Source organism: Taudactylus pleione, unplaced genomic scaffold, assembly GCF_031769625.1.
Source record: "Taudactylus pleione unplaced genomic scaffold, aTauple2 ptg001845l, whole genome shotgun sequence".
Classification (NCBI taxonomy): domain Eukaryota; kingdom Metazoa; phylum Chordata; class Amphibia; order Anura; family Myobatrachidae; genus Taudactylus; species Taudactylus pleione.
Window position 1 is genome coordinate 585,764 of NW_028286242.1, and position 26,554 is coordinate 612,317.

Here is a 26,554-nt window from a genome sequence, read left to right on the forward strand (position 1 = left end):
TTTTTAATGTGTAAAACACTGATTTTGTTGAAAGTACCATTAAATCTAAAGGTTTCATTTTATTGACCATTTACATTTGTATGCCCATGAATGGGTGGGTAGGGGTCCCAGTGCATTGCTTTGCCCAGGGCCTACACTGCTGTTAAGACAGCCCTGACGATACGCACTCTGCTCAATACTTGCCGACAATCTGTCTGCCGCCTCCAGGAGGGGACTGTGCAATATCATCACCGTCCCGCAATGCCAAATTTAATGGCGTTGTAAAGCAGGGGTCAGGGCCACGATGACGTTATTCAGCACGAACCACGTCACGGCGCGTGTATGTGCAGGGGGTCCGGGGATAGGCTGCTAACACGCAGGTATGTACAGGGGGTCCGGGGATAGGCGGCCGGTGCGCGGGTATGTGCAGGGGGTCCGGGGATAGGCGACTGGCGCGCAGGTATGTGCAGGGGGCTGGCCGGGAGACATGCCCACTTTTCCAGTCGGCTGGGAGGGAAACCCAAATTTCGTGAGCATCCTGGGAGAGTAAACAAGTACTCTCTGCTGTCAGAACAAATCATTTTGGTGATAGTGAAAAATAGGGACAGTTTTAAGGAGAAAAAATTCCTGGGTGGCGTCATTGCAGTCTGGAGCTGTAATTGGATATTAGGGAGAGTTGGCAGCTATGTACTATCCATCTACTCTATAATGACACATTTACTGAACTTGGTTACATTATTACTGTGCATTTGATAATAGAAAATCCCTCCACTTTAATACATAATTACTTCTAAAGCCCAGAGCTTAGGAATTGCACTGATACTCAGAGAAAGAAGATCTGCACTGCTCAGATCATCAGCATTAAATAAAATAGGGACACTGACAGGAAATATCAGTACACTTGGCAAATGTATATAATGCAGACACAAAGCACACATCTGTCTCACAGGTTGTTACACACACAGTTACCAACATACACATGTCATTAGGATGATGCAGCACAGGATCCTGAGTCCTTCAGTTTTCTCATAACACCCAGGAGGGGAGCACTGAATCCCTCTACTCCTCTAACTGGCGGCCATTTTGGTGAAGCCATAATCATACGTAACATGGCTCCTAGATTACGTACAAGCTGTCAGGTGTGTTTGGCAGGTTCTCATCCTTGCCCGATTTGCGGCATTAGTTGAGTGGGGAGAAAACACCGTTAAGTAGTGTCTTCTGTGTCGGCGCCATTTCGGGGAGGACACTGTATATATCTAATACAAGATTGGTCTTTAGGAAAATGGCCGGCGTGTAAACAGAATTTCTGTAATTGAATAGGGGAACTCTAGTGTTTCAATGAGACTCCAGGAGAACAAAGATCCAGAGACAACGTTATCTGCCACCCTGATAGGGACCCCATCACCCAGACCACCAATACCTGCATACAAGAGGTCATTACTAACAGGTGTGTGATATCAGTGTGTGAGACCTATCAGTGTGACCTGTGTATAATGATCAGTGTGTATCATGTGTGTAGTGACCAGTGTGTGATATCAGTGTGTTCTGTGTATAGGGATCAGTATGTATCAGGTGTGTGACATCAGTGTGACCTGTGTATAGGGATCAGTATGTATCAGGTGTGTGACCTGTGCATAGGGATCAATATGTATCAGGTGTGTATGATATCGGTGTGACCTGTGTATAGGGATCAGTGTGACCTGTGTGTGATATCTGTGTGACCTGTGTATAGTGACCAGTGTGTATTAGGTGTGTGGTATCAGTGTGACCTGCGTATACGGATGGGTGTGTGATATCGGAGTGACCTGTGTTTAGGGATCAGTGTGTATCAGGTATGTGATATCGGTGTGACCTGCGTATAGGGATCAGTGTGTATCAGCTGTATGATCGGTGTGACCTGTGTATAGTGATGATCAGTGTGTATCGGGTGTGTGATATCGGTATGATCGGTGTGACCTGTGTATAGGGATCAGTGTGTTATATTGGTGTGACCTGTGTATAGGAATCAGTATGTATCAGGTGTGTGACCTGTGTATAGGGATCAGTATGTATCAGGTGTGTGACCTGTGTATAAGGATCAGTATGTATCAGGTGTGTGACCTGTGCATAGGGATCAGTATGTATCAGGTGTGTGACCTGTGTATAGGGATCAGTATGTATCAGGTGTGTGACCTGTGTATAAGAATCAGTATTTATCAGGTGTGTGACATCAGTGTGACCTGTGTATAGGGATAAGTGTGATATCGGTGTGACCTGTGTAAAGGGATCGGTGTGTGATGATCAGTGTGTATCAGGTGTATGATATCGGTGTGACCTGTGTATAGTGATCAGTGTGTATCAGGTGTGTGATATTGGTGTGACCTGTGTATAGGAATCAGTATGCATCAGGTGTGTGACCTGTGTATAGGGATCAGTATGTATCAGGTGTGTGACCTGTGTATAAGAATCAGTATTTATCAGGTGTGTGACATCAGTGTGACCTGTGTATAGGGATAAGTATGATATCGGTGTGACCTGTGTAAAGGGATCGGTGTGTGATGATCAGTGTGTATCAGGTATGTGATATCGGTGTGACCTGCGTATAGGGATCAGTGTGTATCAGCTGTATGATCGGTGTGACCTGTGTATAGTGATGATCAGTGTGTATCGGGTGTGTGATATCGGTATGATCGGTGTGACCTGTGTATAGGGATCAGTGTGTTATATTGGTGTGACCTGTGTATAGGAATCAGTATGTATCAGGTGTGTGACCTGTGTATAGGGATCAGTATGTATCAGGTGTGTGACCTGTGTATAGGGATCAGTATGTATCAGGTGTGTGACCTGTGTATAGGGATCAGTATGTATCAGGTGTGTGACCTGTGTATAGGAATCAGTATGTATCAGGTGTGTGACCTGTGTATAGGGATCAGTATGTATCAGGTGTGTGACCTGTGTATAGGGATCAGTATGTATCAGGTGTGTGACCTGTGTATAAGAATCAGTATTTATCAGGTGTGTGACATCAGTGTGACCTGTGTATAGGGATAAGTGTGATATCGGTGTGACCTGTGTAAAGGGATCGGTGTGTGATGATCAGTGTGTATCAGGTGTATGATATCGGTGTGACCTGTGTATAGTGATCAGTGTGTATCAGGTGTGTGATATTGGTGTGACCTGTGTATAGGAATCAGTATGCATCAGGTGTGTGACCTGTGTATAGGGATCAGTATGCATCAGGTGTGTGACCTGTGTATAGGAATCAGTATGTATCAGGTGTGTGACCTGTGTATAGGAATCAGTATGTATCAGGTGTGTGACCTGTGTATAGGGATCAGTATTTATCAGGAGTGTGACCTGTGTATAGGGATAAGTGTGATATCGGTGTGACCTGTGTAAAAGGATCGGTGTATGATATCGGTGTGACCTGTGTATAGTGATCAGTGTGTATCAGATGTGTGATATTGGTGTGACCTGTGTATAGGGATCAGTATGTATCAGGTGTGTGACCTGTGTATAGGAATCAGTAAGTATCAGGTGTGTGACCTGTGTATAGGGATCAGTATGTATCAGGTGTGTGACCTGTGTATAGGGATCAGTATGTATCAGGTGTGTGACCTGTGTATAGGGATCAGTATTTATCAGGTGTGTGACATCAGTGTGACCTGTGTATAGGGATAAGTGTGATATCGGTGTGACCTGTGTAAAGGGATCGGTGTGTGATATCAGTGTGTATCAGGTGTGTGATATCGGTGTGACCTATGTAAAGGGATCGGTGTGTGATATCAGTGTGTATCAGGTGTGTGATATCAGTGTGTATCAGGTGTGTGATATCGGTGTGACCTGTGTATAGTGATCAGTGTGTATCAGGTGTGTGATATCGGTGTGACCTGTGTATAGTGATCAGTGTGTATCAGGTGTGTGATATCAGTGTGTATCAGGTGTGTGATATCGGTGTGACCTGTGTATAGGGATCAGTGTGTATCAGGTGTATGATATCGGTGTGACCTGTGTATAGTGATGATCAGTGTGTATCAGGTGTATGATATCAGTGTGACCTGTGTATAGGGATAAGTGTGATATCGGTGTGACCTGTGTAAAGGGATCGGTGTGTGATGATCAGTGTATCAGGTGTATGATATCGGTGTGACCTGTGTATAGTGATCAGTGTGTATCAGGTGTGTGATATTGGTGTGACCTGTGTATAGGAATCAGTATGCATCAGGTGTGTGACCTGTGTATAGGGATCAGTATGCATCAGGTGTGTGACCTGTGTATAGGAATCAGTATGTATCAGGTGTGTGACCTGTGTATAGGAATCAGTATGTATCAGGTGTGTGACCTGTGTATAGGAATCAGTATGTATCAGGTGTGTGACCTGTGTATAGGAATCAGTATGTATCAGGTGTGTGACCTGTGTATAGGAATCAGTATGTATCAGGTGTGTGACCTGTGTATAGGAATCAGTATGTATCAGGTGTGTGACCTGTGTATAGGGATCAGTATTTATCAGGTGTGTGACATCAGTGTGACCTGTGTATAGGGATCAGTATTTATCAGGTGTGTGACATCAGTGTGACCTGTGTATAGGGATAAGTGTGATATCGGTGTGACCTGTGTAAAAGGATCGGTGTGTGATATCAGTGTGTATCAGGTGTATGATATCGGTGTGACCTGTGTATAGGGATCAGTGTGTATCAGGTGTATGATCGGCGTGACCTGTGTATAGTGATGATCAGTGTGTATCGGGTGTGTGATATCGGTATGATCGGTGTGACCTGTGTATAGGGATCAGTGTGTGATATCGGTGTGACCTGTGTAAAGGGATCGGTGTGTGATATCAGTGTGTATCAGGTGTGTGATATCAGTGTGTATCAGGTGTGTGATATCAATGTGTATCAGGTGTATGATATCGGTGTGACCTGTGTATAGTGATCAGTGTGTATCAGGTGTGTGATATCGGTGTGACCTGTGTATAGTGATCAGTGTATATCAGGTGTGTGATATCAGGTGTGTGATATCGGTGTGACCTGTGTATAGGGATCAGTGTGTATCAGGTGTATGATATCGGTGTGACCTGTGTATAGTGATGATCAGTGTGTATCAGGTGTATGATATCGGTGTGACCTGTGTATAGTGATGATCAGTGTGTATCAGGTGTATGATATCGGTGTGACCTGTGTATAGTGATGATCAGTGTGTATCAGGTGTATGATATCGGTGTGACCTGTGTATAGTGATGATCAGTGTGTATCAGGTGTGTGATATCGGTGTGACCTGTGTATAGGGATCAGTGTGTATCAGGTGTATGATATCGGTGTGACCTGTGTATAGTGATGATCAGTGTGTATCAGGTGTATGATATCGGTGTGACCTGTGTATAGTGATCAGTGTGTATCAGGTGTGTGATATCGGTGTGACCTGTGTATAGTGATCAGTGTGTATCAGGTGTGTGATATCAGTGTGTATCAGGTGTATGATATCGGTGTGACCTGTGTATAGTGATCAGTGTGTATCAGGTGTATGATATCGGTGTGACCTGTGTATAGGGATCAGTGTGTATCAGGTGTGTGATATCGGTGTGACCTGTGTATAGTGATCAGTGTGTATCAGGTGTGTGATATCGGTGTGACCTGTGTATAGTGATCAGTGTGTATCAGGTGTGTGACCTGTGTATAGTGATCAGTGTGTATCATATCGGTGTGATCAGTGTGTATCAGGTGTGTGATATCAGTGTGTATCAGGTGTATGATATCGGTGTGACATGTGTATAGGGATCAGTGTGTATCAGGTGTGTGATATTGGTGTGACCTGTGTATAGTGATCAGTGTGTATCAGGTGTGTGATATCAGTGTGTATCAGGTGTGTGATATTGGTGTGACCTGTGTATAGTGATCAGTGTGTATCAGGTGTATGATATCGGTGTGACCTGTGTATAGTGATGATCAGTGTGTATCAGGTGTATGATATCGGTGTGACCTGTGTATAGTGATCAGTGTGTATCAGGTGTGTGATATCGGTGTGACCTGTGTATAGGGATCAGTGTGTATCAGGTGTATGATATCGGTGTGACCTGTGTATAGTGATGATCAGTGTGTATCAGGTGTATGATATCGGTGTGACCTGTGTATAGTGATGATCAGTGTGTATCAGGTGTGTGATATCGGTGTGACCTGTGTATAGGGATCAGTGTGTATCAGGTGTGTGACCTGTGTATAGTGATCAGTGTGTATCAGGTGTGTGATATTGGTGTGACCTGTGTATAGTGATCAGTGTGTATCAGGTGTGTGATATTGGTGTGACCTGTGTATAGTGATCAGTGTGTATCAGGTGTGTGATATCAGTGTGACCTGTGTATAGGGATCAGTGTGTATCAGGTGTGTGATATCGGTGTGACCTGTGTATAGGGATCAGTGTGTATCAGGTGTGTGACCTGTGTATAGGAATCAGTATGTATCAGGTGTGTGACCTGTGTATAGGGATCAGTATTTATCAGGTGTGTGACATCAGTGTGACCTGTGTATAGGGATAAGTGTGATATCGGTGTGACCTGTGTAAAAGGATCGGTGTGTGATATCAGTGTGTATCAGGTGTATGATATCGGTGTGACCTGTGTATAGGGATCAGTGTGTATCAGGTGTATGATCGGTGTGACCTGTGTATAGTGATGATCAGTGTGTATCGGGTGTGTGATATCGGTATGATCGGTGTGACCTGTGTATAGGGATCAGTGTGTGATATCGGTGTGACCTGTGTAAAGGGATCGGTGTGTGATATCAGTGTGTATCAGGTGTGTGATATCAGTGTGTATCAGGTGTGTGATATCAGTGTGTATCAGGTGTATGATATCGGTGTGACCTGTGTATAGTGATCAGTGTGTATCAGGTGTGTGATATCGGTGTGACCTGTGTATAGTGATCAGTGTGTATCAGGTGTGTGATATCGGTGTGACCTGTGTATAGGGATCAGTGTGTATCAGGTGTATGATATCGGTGTGACCTGTGTATAGTGATGATCAGTGTGTATCAGGTGTATGATATCGGTGTGACCTGTGTATAGTGATGATCAGTGTCTATCAGGTGTATGATATCGGTGTGACCTGTGTATAGTGATGATCAGTGTGTATCAGGTGTATGATATCGGTGTGACCTGTGTATAGTGATGATCAGTGTGTATCAGGTGTGTGATATCGGTGTGACCTGTGTATAGGGATCAGTGTGTATCAGGTGTATGATATCGGTGTGACCTGTGTATAGTGATGATCAGTGTGTATCAGGTGTATGATATCGGTGTGACCTGTGTATAGTGATCAGTGTGTATCAGGTGTGTGATATCGGTGTGACCTGTGTATAGTGATCAGTGTGTATCAGGTGTATGATATCGGTGTGACCTGTGTATAGTGATCAGTGTGTATCAGGTGTGTGATATCAGTGTGTATCAGGTGTATGATATCGGTGTGACCTGTGTATAGTGATCAGTGTGTATCAGGTGTATGATATCGGTGTGACCTGTGTATAGGGATCAGTGTGTATCAGGTGTGTGATATCGGTGTGACCTGTGTATAGTGATCAGTGTGTATCAGGTGTGTGATATCGGTGTGACCTGTGTATAGTGATCAGTGTGTATCAGGTGTGTGACCTGTGTATAGTGATCAGTGTGTATCATATCGGTGTGATCAGTGTGTATCAGGTGTGTGATATCAGTGTGTATCAGGTGTATGATATCGGTGTGACATGTGTATAGGGATCAGTGTGTATCAGGTGTGTGATATTGGTGTGACCTGTGCATAGTGATCAGTGTGTATCAGGTGTGTGATATCAGTGTGTATCAGGTGTGTGATATTGGTGTGACCTGTGTATAGTGATCAGTGTGTATCAGGTGTATGATATCGGTGTGACCTGTGTATAGTGATGATCAGTGTGTATCAGGTGTATGATATCGGTGTGACCTGTGTATAGTGATCAGTGTGTATCAGGTGTGTGATATCGGTGTGACCTGTGTATAGGGATCAGTGTGTATCAGGTGTATGATATCGGTGTGACCTGTGTATAGTGATGATCAGTGTGTATCAGGTGTATGATATCGGTGTGACCTGTGTATAGTGATGATCAGTGTGTATCAGGTGTGTGATATCGGTGTGACCTGTGTATAGGGATCAGTGTGTATCAGGTGTGTGACCTGTGTATAGTGATCAGTGTGTATCAGGTGTGTGATATTGGTGTGACCTGTGTATAGTGATCAGTGTGTATCAGGTGTGTGATATTGGTGTGACCTGTGTATAGTGATCAGTGTGTATCAGGTGTGTGATATCAGTGTGACCTGTGTATAGGGATCAGTGTGTATCAGGTGTGTGATATCGGTGTGACCTGTGTATAGGGATCAGTGTGTATCAGGTGTGTGATATCGGTGTCACCTGTGTATAGTGATCAGTGTGTATCAGGTGTGTGATATCGGTGTGACCTGTGTATAGGGATCAGTGTGATATTGGTGTGACCTGTGTATAGGATCAGTGTGTATCAGGTGTGTGATATCAGTGTGTATCAGGTGTGTGATATTGGTGTGACCTGTATATAGTGATCAGTGTGTATCAGGTGTGTGATATTGGTGTGATCAGTGTGATATCGGTGTGACCTGTGTATAGGGATCAGTGTGTATCAGGTGTGTGATATTGGTGTGACCTGTGTATAGTGATCAGTGTGTATCAGGTGTGTGATATTGGTGTGACCTGTGTATAGTGATCAGTGTGATATTGGTGTGACCTGTGTACAGTGATCAGTGTGTATCAGGTGTGAGATATCGGTGTGACCTGTGTATAGTGATCAGTGTGTATCAGGTGTATGATATCGGTGTGACCTGTGTATAGTGATCAGTGTGTATCAGGTGTGTGATATTGGTGTGACCTGTGTATAGTGATCAGTGTGTATCAGGTGTGTGATATTGGTGTGACCTGTGTATAGTGATCAGTGTGATATCGGTGTGACCTGTGTATAGGGATCAGTGTGTATCAGGTGTGTGATATTGGTGTGACCTGTGTATAGTGATCAGTGTGTATCAGGTGTATGATATCGGTGTGACCTGTGTATAGTGATCAGTGTGTATCAGGTGTGTGATATCACTGTGTATCAGGTGTATGATATCGGTGTGCCCTGTGTATAGTGATCAGTGTGTATCAGGTGTGTGATATTGGTGTGACCTGTGTACAGTGATCAGTGTGTATCAGGTGTGTGATATCGGTGTGACCTGTGTATAGTGATCAGTGTGTATCAGGTGTATGATATCGGTGTGACCTGTGTATAGTGATCAGTGTGTATCAGGTGTGTGATATCAGTGTGTATCAGGTGTGTGATATTGGTGTGACCTGTATATAGTGATCAGTGTGTATCAGGTGTGTGATATTGGTGTGACCTGTGTATAGTGATCAGTGTGATATCGGTGTGACCTGTGTATAGTTATCAGTGTGTATCAGGTGTGTGATATCGGTGTGACCTGTATATAGTGATCAGTGTGTATCAGGTGTGTGATATTGGTGTGACCTGTGTATAGGGATCAGTGTGTATCAGGTGTATGATATCGGTGTGACCTGTGTATAGTGATCAGTGTGATATCGGTGTGACCTGTGTATAGGGATCAGTGTGTATCAGGTGTGTGATATTGGTGTGACCTGTGTATAGTGATCAGTGTGTATCAGGTGTATGATTTTGGTGTGACCTGTGTATAGTGATGATCAGTGTGTATCAGGTGTGTGATATCAGTGTGATATCGGTGTGACCTGTGTATAGTGATCAGTGTGTATCAGGTGTATGATATCGGTGTGCCCTGTGTATAGTGATCAGTGTGTATCAGGTGTGTGATATTGGTGTGACCTGTGTACAGTGATCAGTGTGTATCAGGTGTGTGATATCGGTGTGACCTGTGTATAGTGATCAGTGTGTATCAGGTGTGTGATATCAGTGTGTATCAGGTGTGTGATATTGGTGTGACCTGTGTATAGTGATCAGTGTGATATCGGTGTGACCTGTGTATAGGGATCAGTGTGTGATATTGGTGTGACCTGTGTATAGTGATCAGTGTGTATCAGGTGTATGATATCGGTGTGACCTGTGTATAGTGATCAGTGTGTATCAGGTGTGTGATATCAGTGTGTATCAGGTGTGTGATATTGGTGTGACCTGTGTATAGTGATCAGTGTGATATCGGTGTGACCTGTGTATAGTGATTAGTGTGTATCAGGTGTGTGATATTGGTGTGACCTGTGTATAGTGATCAGTGTGATATCGGTGTGACCTGTGTATAGTTATCAGTGTGTATCAGGTGTGTGATATCGGTGTGACCTGTATATAGTGATCAGTGTGTATCAGGTGTGTGATATTGGTGTGACCTGTGTATAGGGATCAGTGTGTATCAGGTGTATGATATCGGTGTGACCTGTGTATAGTGATCAGTGTGATATCGGTGTGACCTGTGTATAGGGATCAGTGTGTATCAGGTGTGTGATATTGGTGTGACCTGTGTATAGTGATCAGTGTGTATCAGGTGTGTGATATTGGTGTGATCAGTGTGATATCGGTGTGACCTGTGTATAGTTATCAGTGTGTATCAGGTGTGTGATATCGGTGTGACCTGTGTATAGTGATCAGTGTGTATCAGGTGTGTGATATTGGTGTGACCTGTGTATAGGGATCAGTGTGTATCAGGTGTATGATATCTGTGTGACCTGTGTATAGTGATCAGTGTGTATCAGGTGTATGATATTGGTGTGACCTGTGTATAGTGATGATCAGTGTGTATCAGGTGTGTGATATCGGTGTGACCTGTGTATAGTGATCAGTGTGTATCAGGTGTATGATATCGGTGTGCCCTGTGTATAGTGATCAGTGTGTATCAGGTGTGTGATATTGGTGTGACCTGTGTACAGTGATCAGTGTGTATCAGGTGTGTGATATCGGTGTGACCTGTGTATAGTGATCAGTGTGTATCAGGTGTATGATATCGGTGTGACCTGTGTATAGTGATCAGTGTGTATCAGGTGTGTGATATCAGTGTGTATCAGGTGTGTGATATTGGTGTGACCTGTATATAGTGATCAGTGTGTATCAGGTGTGTGATATCGGTGTGACCTGTGTATAGTGATCAGTGTGTATCAGGTGTGTGATATTGGTGTGACCTGTGTATAGTGATCAGTGTGTATCAGGTGTGTGATATTGGTGTGACCTGTGTATAGTGATCAGTGTGATATCGGTGTGACCTGTGTATAGGGATCAGTGTGTATCAGGTGTGTGATATTGGTGTGACCTGTGTATAGTGATCAGTGTGTATCAGGTGTGTGATATTGGTGTGACCTGTGTATAGTGATCAGTGTGATATCGGTGTGACCTGTGTATAGTGATCAGTGTGTATCAGGTGTGTGATATCGGTGTATAGTGATCAGTGTGTATCAGGTGTGTGATATTGGTGTGACCTGTGTATAGTGATCAGTGTGTATCAGGTGTGTGATATTGGTGTGACCTGTGTATAGTGATCAGTGTGATATCGGTGTGACCTGTGTATAGTGATCAGTGTGTATCAGGTGTGTGATATAGGTGTGACCTGTGTATAGTGATCAGTGTGTATCAGGTGTGTGATATTGGTGTGACCTGTGTATAGTGATCAGTGTGTATCAGGTGTGTGATATTGGTGTGACCTGTGTATAGTGATCAGTGTGTATCAGGTGTGTGATATTGGTGTGACCTGTGTATAGTGATCAGTGTGATATCGGTGTGACCTGTGTATAGTTATCAGTGTGTATCAGGTGTGTGATATCGGTGTGACCTGTGTATAGTGATCAGTGTGTATCAGGTGTGTGATATTGGTGTGACCTGTGTATAGGGATCAGTGTGTATCAGGTGTATGATATTGGTGTGACCTGTGTATAGGGATCAGTGTGTATCAGGTGTGTGATATCGGTGTGACCTGTGTATAGGGATCAGTGTGTATCAGGTGTGTGATATTGGTGTGACCTGTATATAGTGATCAGTGTGTATCAGGTGTGTGATATTGGTGTGACCTGTGTATAGTGATCAGTGTGATATCGGTGTGACCTGTGTATAGGGATCAGTGTGTATCAGGTGTGTGATATTGGTGTGACCTGTGTATAGTGATCAGTGTGTATCAGGTGTGTGATATTGGTGTGACCTGTGTAGAGTGATCAGTGTGATATCGGTGTGACCTGTGTATAGGGATCAGTGTGTATCAGGTGTGTGATATCGGTGTGACCTGTGTATAGTGATCAGTGTGTATCAGGTGTGTGATATTGGTGTGACCTGTGTATAGTGATCAGTGTGTATCAGGTGTGTGATATTGGTGTGACCTGTGTATAGTGATCAGTGTGATATCAGTGTGTATCAGGTGTGTGATATCGGTGTGACCTGTGTATAGTGATCAGTGTGTATCAGGTGTGTGATATTGGTGTGACCTGTGTATAGTGATGATCAGTGTGTATCAGGTGTGTGATATCAGTGTGTATCAGGTGTGTGATATCGGTGTGACCTGTGTATAGTGATCAGTGTGTATCAGGTGTGTGATATTGGTGTGACCTGTGTATAGGGATCAGTGTGTATCAGGTGTATGATATTGGTGTGACCTGTGTATAGTGATCAGTGTGTATCAGGTGTGTGATATCGGTGTGACCTGTGTATAGGGATCAGTGTGTATCAGGTGTGTGATATCGGTGTGACCTGTGTATAGGGATCAGTGTGTATCAGGTGTGTGATATTGGTGTGACCTGTATATAGTGATCAGTGTGTATCAGGTGTGTGATATTGGTGTGACCTGTGTATAGTGATCAGTGTGATATCGGTGTGACCTGTGTATAGGGATCAGTGTGTATCAGGTGTGTGATATTGGTGTGACCTGTGTATAGTGATCAGTGTGTATCAGGTGTGTGATATTGGTGTGACCTGTGTAGAGTGATCAGTGTGATATCGGTGTGACCTGTGTATAGGGATCAGTGTGTATCAGGTGTGTGATATCGGTGTGACCTGTGTATAGGGATCAGTGTGTATCAGGTGTGTGATATTGGTGTGACCTGTGTATAGTGATCAGTGTGTATCAGGTGTGTGATATTGGTGTGACCTGTGTATAGTGATCAGTGTGATATCAGTGTGTATCAGGTGTGTGATATCGGTGTGACCTGTGTATAGTGATCAGTGTGTATCAGGTGTGTGATATTGGTGTGACCTGTGTATAGTGATCAGTGTGATATCGGTGTGACCTGTGTATAGTTATCAGTGTGTATCAGGTGTGTGATATTGGTGTGACCTGTGTATAGTGATCAGTGTGTATCAGGTGTGTGATATCGGTGTGACCTGTGTATAGTGATCAGTGTGTATCAGGTGTGTGATATTGGTGTGACCTGTGTATAGTGATCAGTGTGTATCAGGTGTGTGATATTGGTGTGACCTGTGTATAGTGATCAGTGTGATATCGGTGTGACCTGTGTATAGTGATCAGTGTGTATCAGGTGTGTGATATTGGTGTGACCTGTGTATAGTGATCAGTGTGTATCAGGTGTGTGATATTGGTGTGACCTGTGTATAGTGATCAGTGTGATATCGGTGTGACCTGTGTATAGTTGTCAGTGTGTATCAGGTGTGTGATATTGGTGTGACCTGTGTACAGTGCTAATCAGTGTGTAATATGTGTAACTCCTATACATACTGGGCTTGTTACTTTTTTTTACATATATTAATGCATTTAGGGTCTCATTCAGACTCGGTCGCAAGCGCCGATGCGCTCGCAACCAGGTCGATGGTCCCCAGAGAGCATGCGCACGACGGAGCCGAGCTGTCGATGTTGAGTGACAGCTCGCCCCGTTTGCTGGGCGGGCCGGGCCCGGCCAAAGGGAGGCGTTCCAGTCGGAACGCTTGCCGTTTGGGGGCGGCCGCACTGACATCATTGATGATGTCAGTGGGGAACTTCCTGCTCAAACAGTTCCCTGGGGCTTACGAGAGCCCAGACCCAACCTTAGGGTCTGGTCGTAAGCCCCGATGGTCGCGATGGTGATGACCATCACCCTGGTCGGTCACTAGAGCTGTGGGTGGTAACCCACAACCTAGCGATCGACCAGAAGGCGGCACTTTAAAAAGTAAGCGGCCGCCCTCATTCAGAGCGATCGCTTGCAGCAAGCGATCGACCCTAAATGAGGTCCTTAGTCCTATTCCAAGCATACTGTTTCCTTTTATTATCTGTCCTAATGCTTGCTGGCCATCAGGGATTGGTACTAAATTTATTCAACCCGGGGGAAGGGGGATGTAGGGGGGATAAAGTTGTAACTTTTCCATTTTTGATTTGTTATTTTGATGGAATAACCCTAAAACATTCTGTAAGTAGAAGTAAGGAAAGGAGGTGACAGTACAACACGTAAGTATACATAAAACTTATATATATATTTTTTATGTTAATCATCCATACCTAACATCCATGGTTCAGAAATATAAGCACATGGAAAGTCAGAAGTCGACATGAAGTTGAAGACTATGCAGGAGAGTTGCTAAGGACGATGTTTCTGAAAAGAATAAACTTTATTTATATGAGTCAATGAACGAATACTCTGTAATTGACCCACCAGTTGCACTGCTTGTGGTATAACTAATATGATTAGTTATTGGCTTGCAGAGGTCATGTGATGTCTGCAGAAGTGACTTATTATCTTTATAAGATGGACTATGGGCCTTATTCAGCTTCGGACGGAATTGCAAAGCTGCTCGCAGGCAGCTTTGCAATTCCATCTGTGCAGATATGGTAATACAGATGCAGGCATCACGCCTCCTTTGTCCAATGCAGCATGGGATATTCTGCGGGCCATCGGCCCATGGAATCACGCAGCCGGCCGCCGCAGATGCCTCCGTTTTTGGAAACTCAGGCCGTCGCCGCCAACCAAACGGCAGCAGACTGACAGTTTGCTGCCGCTCTGCTTACATATACACAGGACACGTACTGCGTAACGGGAATCTGCATTCACCAGTGCACGCTAAATGAGGGCCTATATACTTTATTTAGCATTATCAATACGCATGTGCTAAAGTCTGGCTCCAATATTTTATGTCCGCAGATTACGATTTCATCTCATTAGATCTTCTTCTTTTTCAGTAGTAATTACAGCTGGTTCTGTCCCTCCCCATCCCCCACCGGGATCGGTGACCATCAGTGTCCCAAGGATGGACAAGAACAGGAGTCTCATGACTGAGGAGATTTTGAACCTCACCCTGGAGATCATCTACCTGCTCACTGGGGAGGTGAGGGAGTCTGGGAGTGTCACAGTGACATCACTGTTATCTCTATTACTAACACAGGGACCTGACTGGGGAGGTGAGGGAGTCTGGGAGTGTCACAGTGATATCACTATTATCTCTATTACTAACACAGGGACCTGACTGGGGAGGTGAGGGATTCAGGGAGTGCCACAGTGACATCACTATTATCTCTATTACTAACACAGGGACCTGACTGGGGAGGTGAGGGAGTCTGGGAGTGTCACAGTGATATCACTATTATCTCTATTACTAACACAGGTACCTGACTGGGGAGGTGAGGGAGTCTGGGGGTGTCACAGTGACATCACTGTTATCTCTATTACTAACACAGGGACCTGACTGGGGAGGTGAGGGAGTCTGAGAGTGTCACAGTGACATCACTGTTATCTCTATTACTAACACAGGGACCTGACTGGGGAGGTGAGGGAGTCTGGGAGTGTCACAGTGACATCACTATTATCTCTATTCCTAACACAGGGACCTGACTGGGGAGATGAGGGAGTCTGGGAGTGTCACAGTGACATCACTATTATCTCTATTCCTAATACAGGGACCTGACTGGGGAGATGAGGGAGTCTGGGAGTGTCACAGTGACATCACTATTATCTCTGTTCCTAACACAGGGACCTGACTGGGGAGGTGAGGGAGTCTGGGAGTGTCACAGTGACATCACTATTATCTCTATTACTAACACAGGGACATGACTGGGGAGGTGAGGGAGTCTGGGAGTGTCACAGTGACATAATTATTATCTCTATTACTAACACAGGTACCTGACTGGGGAGGTGAGGGAGTCTGGGAGTGTCACAGTGATATCACTATTATCTCTATCACTAACACAGTGACCTGACTGGGGAGGTGAGGGATTCTGGGAGTGTCACAGTGACATAATTATTATCTCTATTACTAACACAGGGACCTGACTGGGGAGGTGAGGGAGTCTGGGAGTGTCACAATAACATCACTATTATCTCTATTACTAACACAGGGACCTGACTGGGGAGGTGAGGGAGTCTGGGAGTGTCACAGTAACATCACTATTATCTCTATTACTAACACAGGGACCTGACTGGGGAGGTGAGGGAGTCTGGGAGTGTCACAGTGACATCACTATTATCTCTATTACTAACACAGGGACCTGACTGGGGAGGTGAGGGAGTCTGGGAGTGTCACAGTAACATCACTATTATCTCTATTACTAACACAGGTACCTGACTGGGGAGGTGAGGGAGTCTGGGAGTGTCACAGTAACATCACTTATGTATAGAGCTTTTAGGCACAAAATTGTTCATTTTATATTCATAGTTATATTTTTTAATGTCTATCAATACACAGGATTACACAGTAATGAAGAAGTCCACTACTGTTTTGACTCCAAGTAGTAGCCACCGTGTGTCAGGAGGACTGAGCAGGACCCAGAGCCCCATCACGGTGCCTCCACCTCACTCACTGATACATGAGAGACACAATGACCAGAAGATTCTGGAACTCACCAACAAGATCATTCACCTACTGACTGGAGAGGTGACTGCTGGGAATGGGACATTATACAGTAACACCAGGGGATGTGTCAGGGTGATGACTGGAGAGGTGACTGCTGGGAATGGGACATTATACAGTAACACCAGGGGATGTGTCAGGGTGATGACTGGAGAGGTGACTGCTGGGAATGGGACATTATACAGTAACACCAGGGGATGTGTCTGGGGGATGACTGGAGAGGTGACTGCTGGGAATGGGACATTATACAGTAACACCAGGGGATGTGTCAGGGTGATGACTGGAGAGGTGACTGCTGGGAATGGGACATTATACAGTAACACAAGGGGATGTGTCAGGGTGATGACTGGAGAGGTGACTGCTGGGAATGGGACATTATACAGTAACACCAGGGGATGTGTCAGGGTGATGACTGCTGGGAATGGGACATTATACAGTAACACAAGGGGATGTGTCTGGGGGATGACTGGAGAGGTGACTGCTGGGAATGGGACATTATACAGTAACACCAGGGGATGTGTCTGGGTGGTGACTGGAGAGGTGACTGCTGGGAATGGGACATTATACAGTAACACCAGGAGATGTGTCTGGGTGATGACTGGAGAGGTGACTGCTGGGAATGGGACATTATACAGTAACACCAGGGGATGTGTCTGGGTGATGACTGGAGAGGTGACTGCTGGGAATGGGACATTATACAGTAACACCAGGGGATGTGTCTGGGTGATGACTGGAGAGGTGACTGCTGGGAATGGGACATTATACAGTAACACCAGGGGATGTGTCTGGGTGATGACTGGAGAGGTGACTGCTGGGAATGGGACATTATACAGTAACACCAGGGGATGTGTCTGGGTGATGACTGGAGAGGTGACTGCTGGGAATGGGACATTATACAGTAACACCAGGGGATGTGTCAGGGGGATGACTGGAGAGGTGACTGCTGGGAATGGGACATTATACAGTAACACCAGGGGATGTGTCAGGGGGATGACTGGAGAGGTGACTGCTGGGAATGGGACATTATACAGTAACACCAGGGGATGTGTCAGGGGGATGACTGGAGAGGTGACTGCTGGGAATGGGACATTATACAGTAACACCAGGAGATGTGTCTGGGTGATGACTGGAGAGGTGACTGCTGGGAATGGGACATTATACAGTAACACCAGGGGATGTGTCAGGGTGATGACTGCTGGGAATGGGACATTATACAGTAACACAAGGGGATGTGTCTGGGGGATGACTGGAGAGGTGACTGCTGGGAATGGGACATTATACAGTAACACCAGGAGATGTGTCTGGGTGATGACTGGAGAGGTGACTGCTGGGAATGGGACATTATACAGTAACACCAGGGGATGTGTCAGGGTGATGACTGGAGAGGTGACTGCTGGGAATGGGACATTATACAGTAACACAAGGGGATGTGTCTGGGTGGTGACTGGAGAGGTGACTGCTGGGAATGGGACATTATACAGTAACACCAGGAGATGTGTCTGGGTGATGACTGGAGAGGTGACTGCTGGGAATGGGACATTATACAGTAACACCAGGGGATGTGTCTGGGTGATGACTGGAGAGGTGACTGCTGGGAATGGGACATTATACAGTAACACCAGGGGATGTGTCTGGGGGATGACTGGAGAGGTGACTGCTGGGAATGGGACATTATACAGTAACACAAGGGGATGTGTCTGGGGGATGACTGGAGAGGTGACTGCTGGGAATGGGACATTATACAGTAACACCAGGAGATGTGTCTGGGTGATGACTGGAGAGGTGACTGCTGGGAATGGGACATTATACAGTAACACCAGGGGATGTGTCAGGGTGATGACTGGAGAGGTGACTGCTGGGAATGGGACATTATACAGTAACACAAGGGGATGTGTCTGGGTGATGACTGGAGAGGTGACTGCTGGGAATGGGACATTATACAGTAACACCAGGGGATGTGTCTGGGTGATGACTGGAGAGGTGACTGCTGGGAATGGGACATTATACAGTAACACCAGGGGATGTGTCTGGGTGATGACTGGAGAGGTGACTGCTGGGAATGGGACATTATACAGTAACACCAGGGGATGTGTCTGGGTGATGACTGGAGAGGTGACTGCTGGGAATGGGACATTATACAGTAACACCAGGGGATGTGTCTGGGTGATGACTGGAGAGGTGACTGCTGGGAATGGGACATTATACAGTAACACCAGGGGATGTGTCAGGGGGATGACTGGAGAGGTGACTGCTGGGAATGGGACATTATACAGTAACACCAGGGGATGTGTCTGGGGGATGACTGGAGAGGTGACTGCTGGGAATGGGACATTATACAGTAACACCAGGGGATGTGTCTGGGGGATGACTGGAGAGGTGACTGCTGGGAATGGGACATTATACAGTAACACCAGGGGATGTGTCAGGGTGATGACTGGAGAGGTGACTGCTGGGAATGGGACATTATACAGTAACACAAGGGGATGTGTCAGGGTGATGACTGGAGAGGTGACTGCTGGGAATGGGACATTATACAGTAACACCAGGGGATGTGTCAGGGGGATGACTGGAGAGGTGACTGCTGGGAATGGGACATTATACAGTAACACCAGGAGATGTGTCTGGGTGATGACTGGAGAGGTGACTGCTGGGAATGGGACATTATACAGTAACACCAGGGGATGTGTCAGGGTGATGACTGCTGGGAATGGGACATTATACAGTAACACAAGGGGATGTGTCTGGGGGATGACTGGAGAGGTGACTGCTGGGAATGGGACATTATACAGTAACACCAGGAGATGTGTCTGGGTGATGACTGGAGAGGTGACTGCTGGGAATGGGACATTATACAGTAACACCAGGGGATGTGTCAGGGTGATGACTGGAGAGGTGACTGCTGGGAATGGGACATTATACAGTAACACAAGGGGATGTGTCTGGGTGGTGACTGGAGAGGTGACTGCTGGGAATGGGACATTATACAGTAACACCAGGAGATGTGTCTGGGTGATGACTGGAGAGGTGACTGCTGGGAATGGGACATTATACAGTAACACCAGGGGATGTGTCTGGGTGATGACTGGAGAGGTGACTGCTGGGAATGGGACATTATACAGTAACACCAGGGGATGTGTCTGGGTGATGACTGGAGAGGTGACTGCTGGGAATGGGACATTATACAGTAACACCAGGGGATGTGTCTGGGTGATGACTGGAGAGGTGACTGCTGGGAATGGGACATTATACAGTAACACCAGGGGATGTGTCTGGGTGATGACTGGAGAGGTGACTGCTGGGAATGGGACATTATACAGTAACACCAGGGGATGTGTCTGGGTGATGACTGGAGAGGTGACTGCTGGGAATGGGACATTATACAGTAACACCAGGGGATGTGTCTGGGTGATGACTGGAGAGGTGACTGCTGGGAATGGGACATTATACAGTAACACCAGGGGATGTGTCTGGGTGATGACTGTATCATTGTGTGTGTCAAGTCCCTATAAGGTGTGAGGACGTCACTGTCTATTTCTCCATGGAGGAGTGGGAGTATATAGAGGAACACAGGGGTCTGTACAAGGACGTGATGTTGGGGAATCGCCGGCCCCTCACATCACTGGCTGAAAAAGCCATTACAAAACGCATCATCTGTTCCATAGTTTAGTCCTTCCATCAGCAGGAACAGGATGGATGAGACCATGGAGAGATTAACAAACTTCCACTGTGTGGTACCTTCTATTAGATGTGTGAGGGTACTTCTCCTAAGTACCAATCTAGGAAAATCTGCCTTTTGTTGTTCCTGTAGCCGGCCAGCAAGAGAGCAATGACCACAACAAAGTTATGTCGAGTGCAAGTCGGCTCTCTGAGATCTGAAAGCTACTTCCTCAGAGAGTCTTTAGTAATACGATTGGTTGCTGAGAAATGTACACCTATCTCATAACATTTCTGAAGCCTGCTAATATCCAATCAAACAGTGTTTGTAAAGCTTGGTATCCAATAGCATTTATAAAGCATTCATATATTTAAGTGCTTAGTATAGGTTTCTTATAAGGCTTTGTTTTTTACGTCTTGCAAGACTTACGGTGAGGGTGTTTCCTTCTGCTCAGCTATCAGCCTATGAAGCACCCATCTTGGCTTCCTGTCTTCTGTAGAGATGTTGATGATAATCTTCCTTTCTTGCCAACACCTAGTCGCGACTCCTAGCAACCTACGTTCAGCTCGTCTCCCTGTCAGCTGCGGTTTCAGTAACCTTATTTTGTAGCTGAATGTCATATACTGTATATGTAGTATTTCATTTAAAGGAAAACACGCAATAGAAAGATTAATCCTTATTCATGCTTATACGTGTTAATCAATAATTCGATTACTACAATTTACACTCACAGATGCCCATAGTAGATCCTAAGCTAGTGCTGCTCTGTTAATGGCGTCATTGATGCTCATCTGGTTGTCCCAGTGTCCCCTGGGGTCTCCATTCAGAAAACGTTTGACCTATCTCATTCGCTTGTTCACATATACTGACCAATATAGGTTAGTGCACAGGGTTCAGTTCTCGTGTCTGCAATCAATGTTGACACCGCAGTGTCGGCATGTGACACAGTGCCGACATTAGGGTTAGGCTGTCAGAGGGGATTGTTCGGGTTTGAGGTAGCGTACTGACAGCCAGAATGACTTCATCACATGACTCCGCCGGAATGCCGCGTCAGCTGACCGCTGGACCACAGGGCGACGCCACAGCAGGAAAGTGAAGCCACTGCACCACTAGGACTGTTTTGTTAACATTCTAGGCATGTCGACATTTTTATCAGTGCCGACATGGTCAATGTCCAAAAATACGACTTTAACTTAATGACGACATTATGACTGGTTATGTTGACAAACCTAAGCAACCCATAGAGTTCGTGTATGGGAAACGTTTTGTTCAGTTAATTGCTGGTTTATTCCTTCACTCTCCCATGGGTGGTTACTGCATTTTTCTAATGATCTCTTTATCTTCCTCGCCCATGCAATTGCAGTGAGTGGGGCGACTCCGTCCACTCTTGCACCTATAAGTCAGGTCTGGTAGATCTAAGTTATGTATATGTCCTGCCCAAACTACGTGCAGGGCTTTGGTTTCTGAAATCTGGGGATCCCCTTCTAAGTGGAATTTACTCCCTGAGGATAAGACCCAGCCCTCTGTACAGTACCGCAGCTGTAGACAATGATACGACACAGGTGTAGGTCTGATACATTTAGAGTTTAGGGGCCTGTTCAATTCTGATCAATGTGGGTGATGTGCCATCTGGGCAGCAGCACTTAGTGACTGTAACGTCGGTCATTTTACCTTGCACCGCCGTAGGTTTGCGCAGGAAAATTAACAAAGTTGCTCTGTCGTAATTCTGGGCGGCGCGCGCAGTTACACGTGGCGACCGTACATTGCTCGGGATTGAATCACCGTCTTATGTAGCCAAGGGCTCATGAGCGGAGCACATCTTGTGATGATTACACATTATATATTGAAAAAATTAGCTGCTCTATGGCAATAATTGCAATCAGTAATCAAATCTAGTGTTGTCATTTGCGGTGATATACATATTGTTAGTCGGATACTTGGGTTCTGTGTAGTTTTGTCAACATGAGAATGTTGCTATTGACAATGTCGACATGCTCAAAATTTCGACAAATCAGCGGGTCGGCGGTGTGATGTGGAGTACACTAACTCTAACCCCAACCCTCCCACCACAGCTTAATCATAATGTCGGCATTTCACACGGCAGCACTCTGGTGTCGACATTCTGACTGCCGACATGTTGACTACATCTTGTTGCAGAAGCCTGCCTGTGATCGGATTGCTTGAGGCTGATGCTGTAACGGTTTCATTCTGTGCCCTGTTCCCTGATGCTGACATGAGACTCTCACATCTGGTATAATTGTCCTGTGCATCCAGCCATGATGAAGCACACCGCCGCTGGCATCCGGCGAGGAACGGGACCGGTAGACTGTACTTACCTTGTGTGGTGATGTTTGGCACAAGCCACTGTCTCTGCGGTACTACTATCTCTTCCCTTATCTTGCTTTCCATATTCTTTACAAGGGAAAGCAAGGTCCGGCAGAGGTGAAGATCCCGACAGCGGATTTAGGCAAGTAATGCTAACACTACCCCCCCTAACCCTAACACTCCCTTAGGTGTGCCTAACCCACCCCCCCCCCCCCTCAGTTCGGTATGTCGGGCTCCGCCGTAGGTCTAATGACAGGCGTCAGGATTTCCACGCCTGCCATTAGTACCCTGCCGGGATTTGACAGTCGGGAAGCCGGCGGTTGGCATTTTGACCATCGGCTTCCTGACTTCATCCCCTTACCAGAGACCATTAAAATCCGAATACACATTATTAGCACATGCAAAGTTAGGAGGGCACAAATGTTTTGTCTTGCACCATCGTACCGTTGACTGACCGCACTACACTTTGTGTTACGTGTAACATCATTCAGGTCCCTTTAGTGTTAAACACCCCCCCCCCCCCCCCCAAAAAAAAAGACATTACCCATAGAGCCAATATAATACTATGCAATAAAACAATACTACTCTGATTTATCTCTCTGCATTTATTAAACCGACTATTCTCAGAATATATATATTTTAATTCTGTTTTGTTACACAAAGGATGAAAACTTGAGAGAAGCGAGAATTAATGAAGAAGAGGAGACGTATGTGATGGGGGATCAGCAGTGTAAGGAGGAGGAAATCCCTACAGCTATCAGCACAGGTGAGTAATAATCACTAAGTACAGAACAGTCACATATTCTCCTTGTTCTGTCACTACAGCAATCTCTTATCCTACACCCTCCTCTGTCACTACAGCACTCTCTTATCCCACACCCTCCTCTGTCACTACAGCACTCTTATCCTACACCTTCCTCTGTCACTACAGCAATCTCTTATCCTACACCCTCCTCTGTCACTACAGCACTCTCTTATCCTACACCCTCCTCTGTCACTACAGCAATCTCTTATCCTACACCCTCCTCTGTCACTACAGCAATCTCTTATCCTACACCCTCCTCTGTCACTACAGCGATCTCTTATCCTACACCCTCCTCTGTCACTACAGCGATCTCTTATCCTACACCCTCCTCTGTCACTACAGCCATCTCTTATCCTACACCTTCCTCTGTCTCTACAGCAATCTCTTATCCTACACCCTCCTCTGTCACTACAGCAATCTCTTATCCTACACCCTCCTCTGTCACTACAGCAATCTCTTATCCTACACCCTCCTCTGTCACTACAGCAATCTTATTCTACACCCTCCTCTGTCACTACAGCAGTCTCTTATCCTACACCCTCCTCTGTCACTACAGCAATCTCTTATCCTACACCTTCCTCTGTCACTACAGCAATCTCTTATCCTACACCCTCCTCTGTCACTACAGCAGTCTCTTATCCTACACCCTCCTCTGTCACTACAGCAGTCTCTTATCCTACACCCTCCTCTGTCACTACAGCAATCTCTTATCCTACACCTTCCTCTGTCACTACAGCACTCTCTTATCCTACACCCTCCTCTGTCACTACAGCAATCTCTTATCCTACACCCGCCTCTGTCACTACAGCAATCTCTTATCCTACACCCTCCTCTGTCACTACAGTAATCTCTTATCCTACACCCTCCTCTGTCACTACAGCCATCTCTTATCCTACACCTTCCTCTGTCTCTACAGCAATCTCTTATCCTACACCCTCCTCTGTCACTACAGCAATCTCTTATCCTACACCCTCCTCTGTCACTACAGCAATCTCTTATCCTACACCCTCCTCTGTCACTACAGCTATCAGCACAGGTGAGTAATAATCACTAAGAGATGGACGCTCTTGTGTCGTAGCTGTAGTGTGCCGAGGTGGTGTTGCTGCTCCGGTTGCGCTGTGGTCTTGCTCGCAGTGTGATTGACACACTGCGGACGGTTGGGGGCGGGGAGGGAGAGCATTTAAAGAAATTTGGGGGTAGGGTTGGCGATGTCTTTGGGGCATGCTGTAGTCAGAGAGTGTGCAGGATCACTGGCCACGGAAGTTTAGGATTGCTCAGATGTCCGATATTCCACACATTGGGCCTGATTAAGCAGTGAACGCAAGTTCACTGCTGATCGCAGATTCCCGATTATCGGGAATCTGCGCACGGGGCCGGCTGCCGTTCCCGGAAACGGGGGCGTGTACACACGTTTTCCGGGAGATGCCAGTCCAGGATCTGCATTGATCAACGTAGTGTCCTGGGCTTGCAAGCCGGCCAGGCTGAGGCTTACTCAGCTGGCCGGAGGCCGGTCCAGTCCACCATCGCAACCATCGACCACCGATGGTCGCAATCGTGATCCCAGCCTGTGACCTCCGTTTCAGTGCTGGGATCGCAAAAGCAGCAGGGGGTGTCATAGTCTTGATTCAAAGCCACCCTTAGAAGTGGCACCATTTAAGTATAAACTTAAGTATTCCTTGATGCTTAAAAACTTAAGAGGCATTGGGGATAGCATGTACCTAAGTTAGTCTCAGTCCCTCACTAATACAGTTTTTGTATTCGCAGGTTATCCACACAAGCAATGTAATATCTCAGATAGACCTGGCTGTGATACAGAAGATAACGCCTCCACACGAAGCTCTCCAGGAGAAACCACCATCAATCCAAATATACACCTAGCATATCACAGCACTGATATGCCACCTGATCCCTCTCACCACGAGGAATGTTCCGATAAACCACATAATACCGATAATATCGGAGGGACATTCTATCCATGCCCTGACTATGATAAGTGCTTTGCCCACGATGTAAATGTTATAGCACAGCAGACTAGTCACACGAGTGAGAAACAGTTTCCGTGTTGTACGTGTGGGAAAAGTTTTGCACAAAAGGCCACGCTCATTCGCCATCAGAGGATCCACACAGGAGAGAAGCCCTTTCCATGTTTTGTGTGTGGGAAGTGCTTCACCCAGAAATCCGACCTGGTCGTACATCAGAGGATTCACACCAACGAGAAGCCATACTCCTGCTCCGAGTGCGGGAAATGCTTTACCCAGAAATCAACTCTGGTGGCACATCAGAAGTTTCACACGCGCGAGAAGCCCTTCGGCTGTGGCGACTGCGGGAAATGCTTCACCCGGAAGTCGGACCTTAGCAAGCACCAGAGAATCCACAGCGGCGAGAAGCCGTTTACCTGCTCCGATTGTGGCAAATGCTTCATACGCAAGCCGGACCTGGTCAAACATCAGCGGATTCACACGGGGGAGAAGCCGTTCATTTGCTCAGAGTGCGGATCTTGCTTCACCCATAAACCCAATCTTGTCGCGCATCAGCGCATTCACAAAGGGGAGAGGCCGTTCGCATGTTCTGACTGTGGCAAGTGTTTCACCCAGAAAGCGAGCCTGCTCGACCACCAGAGGATTCACACCGGGGAGAAGCCGTTTTCATGTTCTGACTGCGGGAAATGTTTTACGCAGAGGTCGATTCTATTTAAACATCAGACCATTCACACCGGGGAGAAGCCGTTTACCTGCTCCTACTGCGGGAAATGCTTCAAGCTGAAATCCGATATTGTCAGACATCAGAGGATTCACGCACATCATCACCGATGAAGATTGATTGTATTTCGTATGTGGAACAAACTTCATTAATCAAAGCGTTTTCCTGTTCTTGCTGATAAACTCCTAATACTGAGATCTCCAGATATTTCTTTAAGCATCTTTATCTGGAGGGAAACGCTTTGAGTTGGCACCTTGTGTACTGTTGTTGTACAAGTCTGTTTTTGGAAGTAATATTATTAAAGTAATAATGTTATCCTGA

The 26,554-nt window shown here is 46.0% G+C and overlaps 1 protein-coding gene across 1 annotated transcript; it reads left to right on the forward strand.

Moving 5' to 3' along the window:
* The first annotated feature begins 1,229 nt into the window (after positions 1 to 1,229).
* LOC148436278 (uncharacterized) lies at positions 1,230 to 26,554 on the forward strand. The gene is made up of 5 exons (XM_088465102.1): positions 1,230 to 1,426; positions 15,085 to 15,230; positions 16,584 to 16,772; positions 23,392 to 23,494; positions 25,298 to 26,554. The coding sequence occupies exons 1-5, from the start codon at positions 1,318 to 1,320 to the stop codon at positions 26,344 to 26,346; spliced, it is 1,596 nt and encodes a 531-aa protein (XP_088321228.1). The 5' UTR covers positions 1,230 to 1,317; the 3' UTR covers positions 26,347 to 26,554.

Excerpts from the sequence above, each read along its gene's own strand:
- LOC148436278 (XM_088465102.1), top strand. The coding sequence starts at position 1,318 with ATGAGACTCCAGGAGAACAAAGATCCAGAGACAACGTTATCTGCCACC. Across the intron at positions 15,231-16,583 it reads TCTACCTGCTCACTGGGGAG|GATTACACAGTAATGAAGAA; the intron begins GTGAGGGAGTCT and ends ATCAATACACAG. Across the intron at positions 23,495-25,297 it reads CCCTACAGCTATCAGCACAG|GTTATCCACACAAGCAATGT; the intron begins GTGAGTAATAAT and ends TTGTATTCGCAG.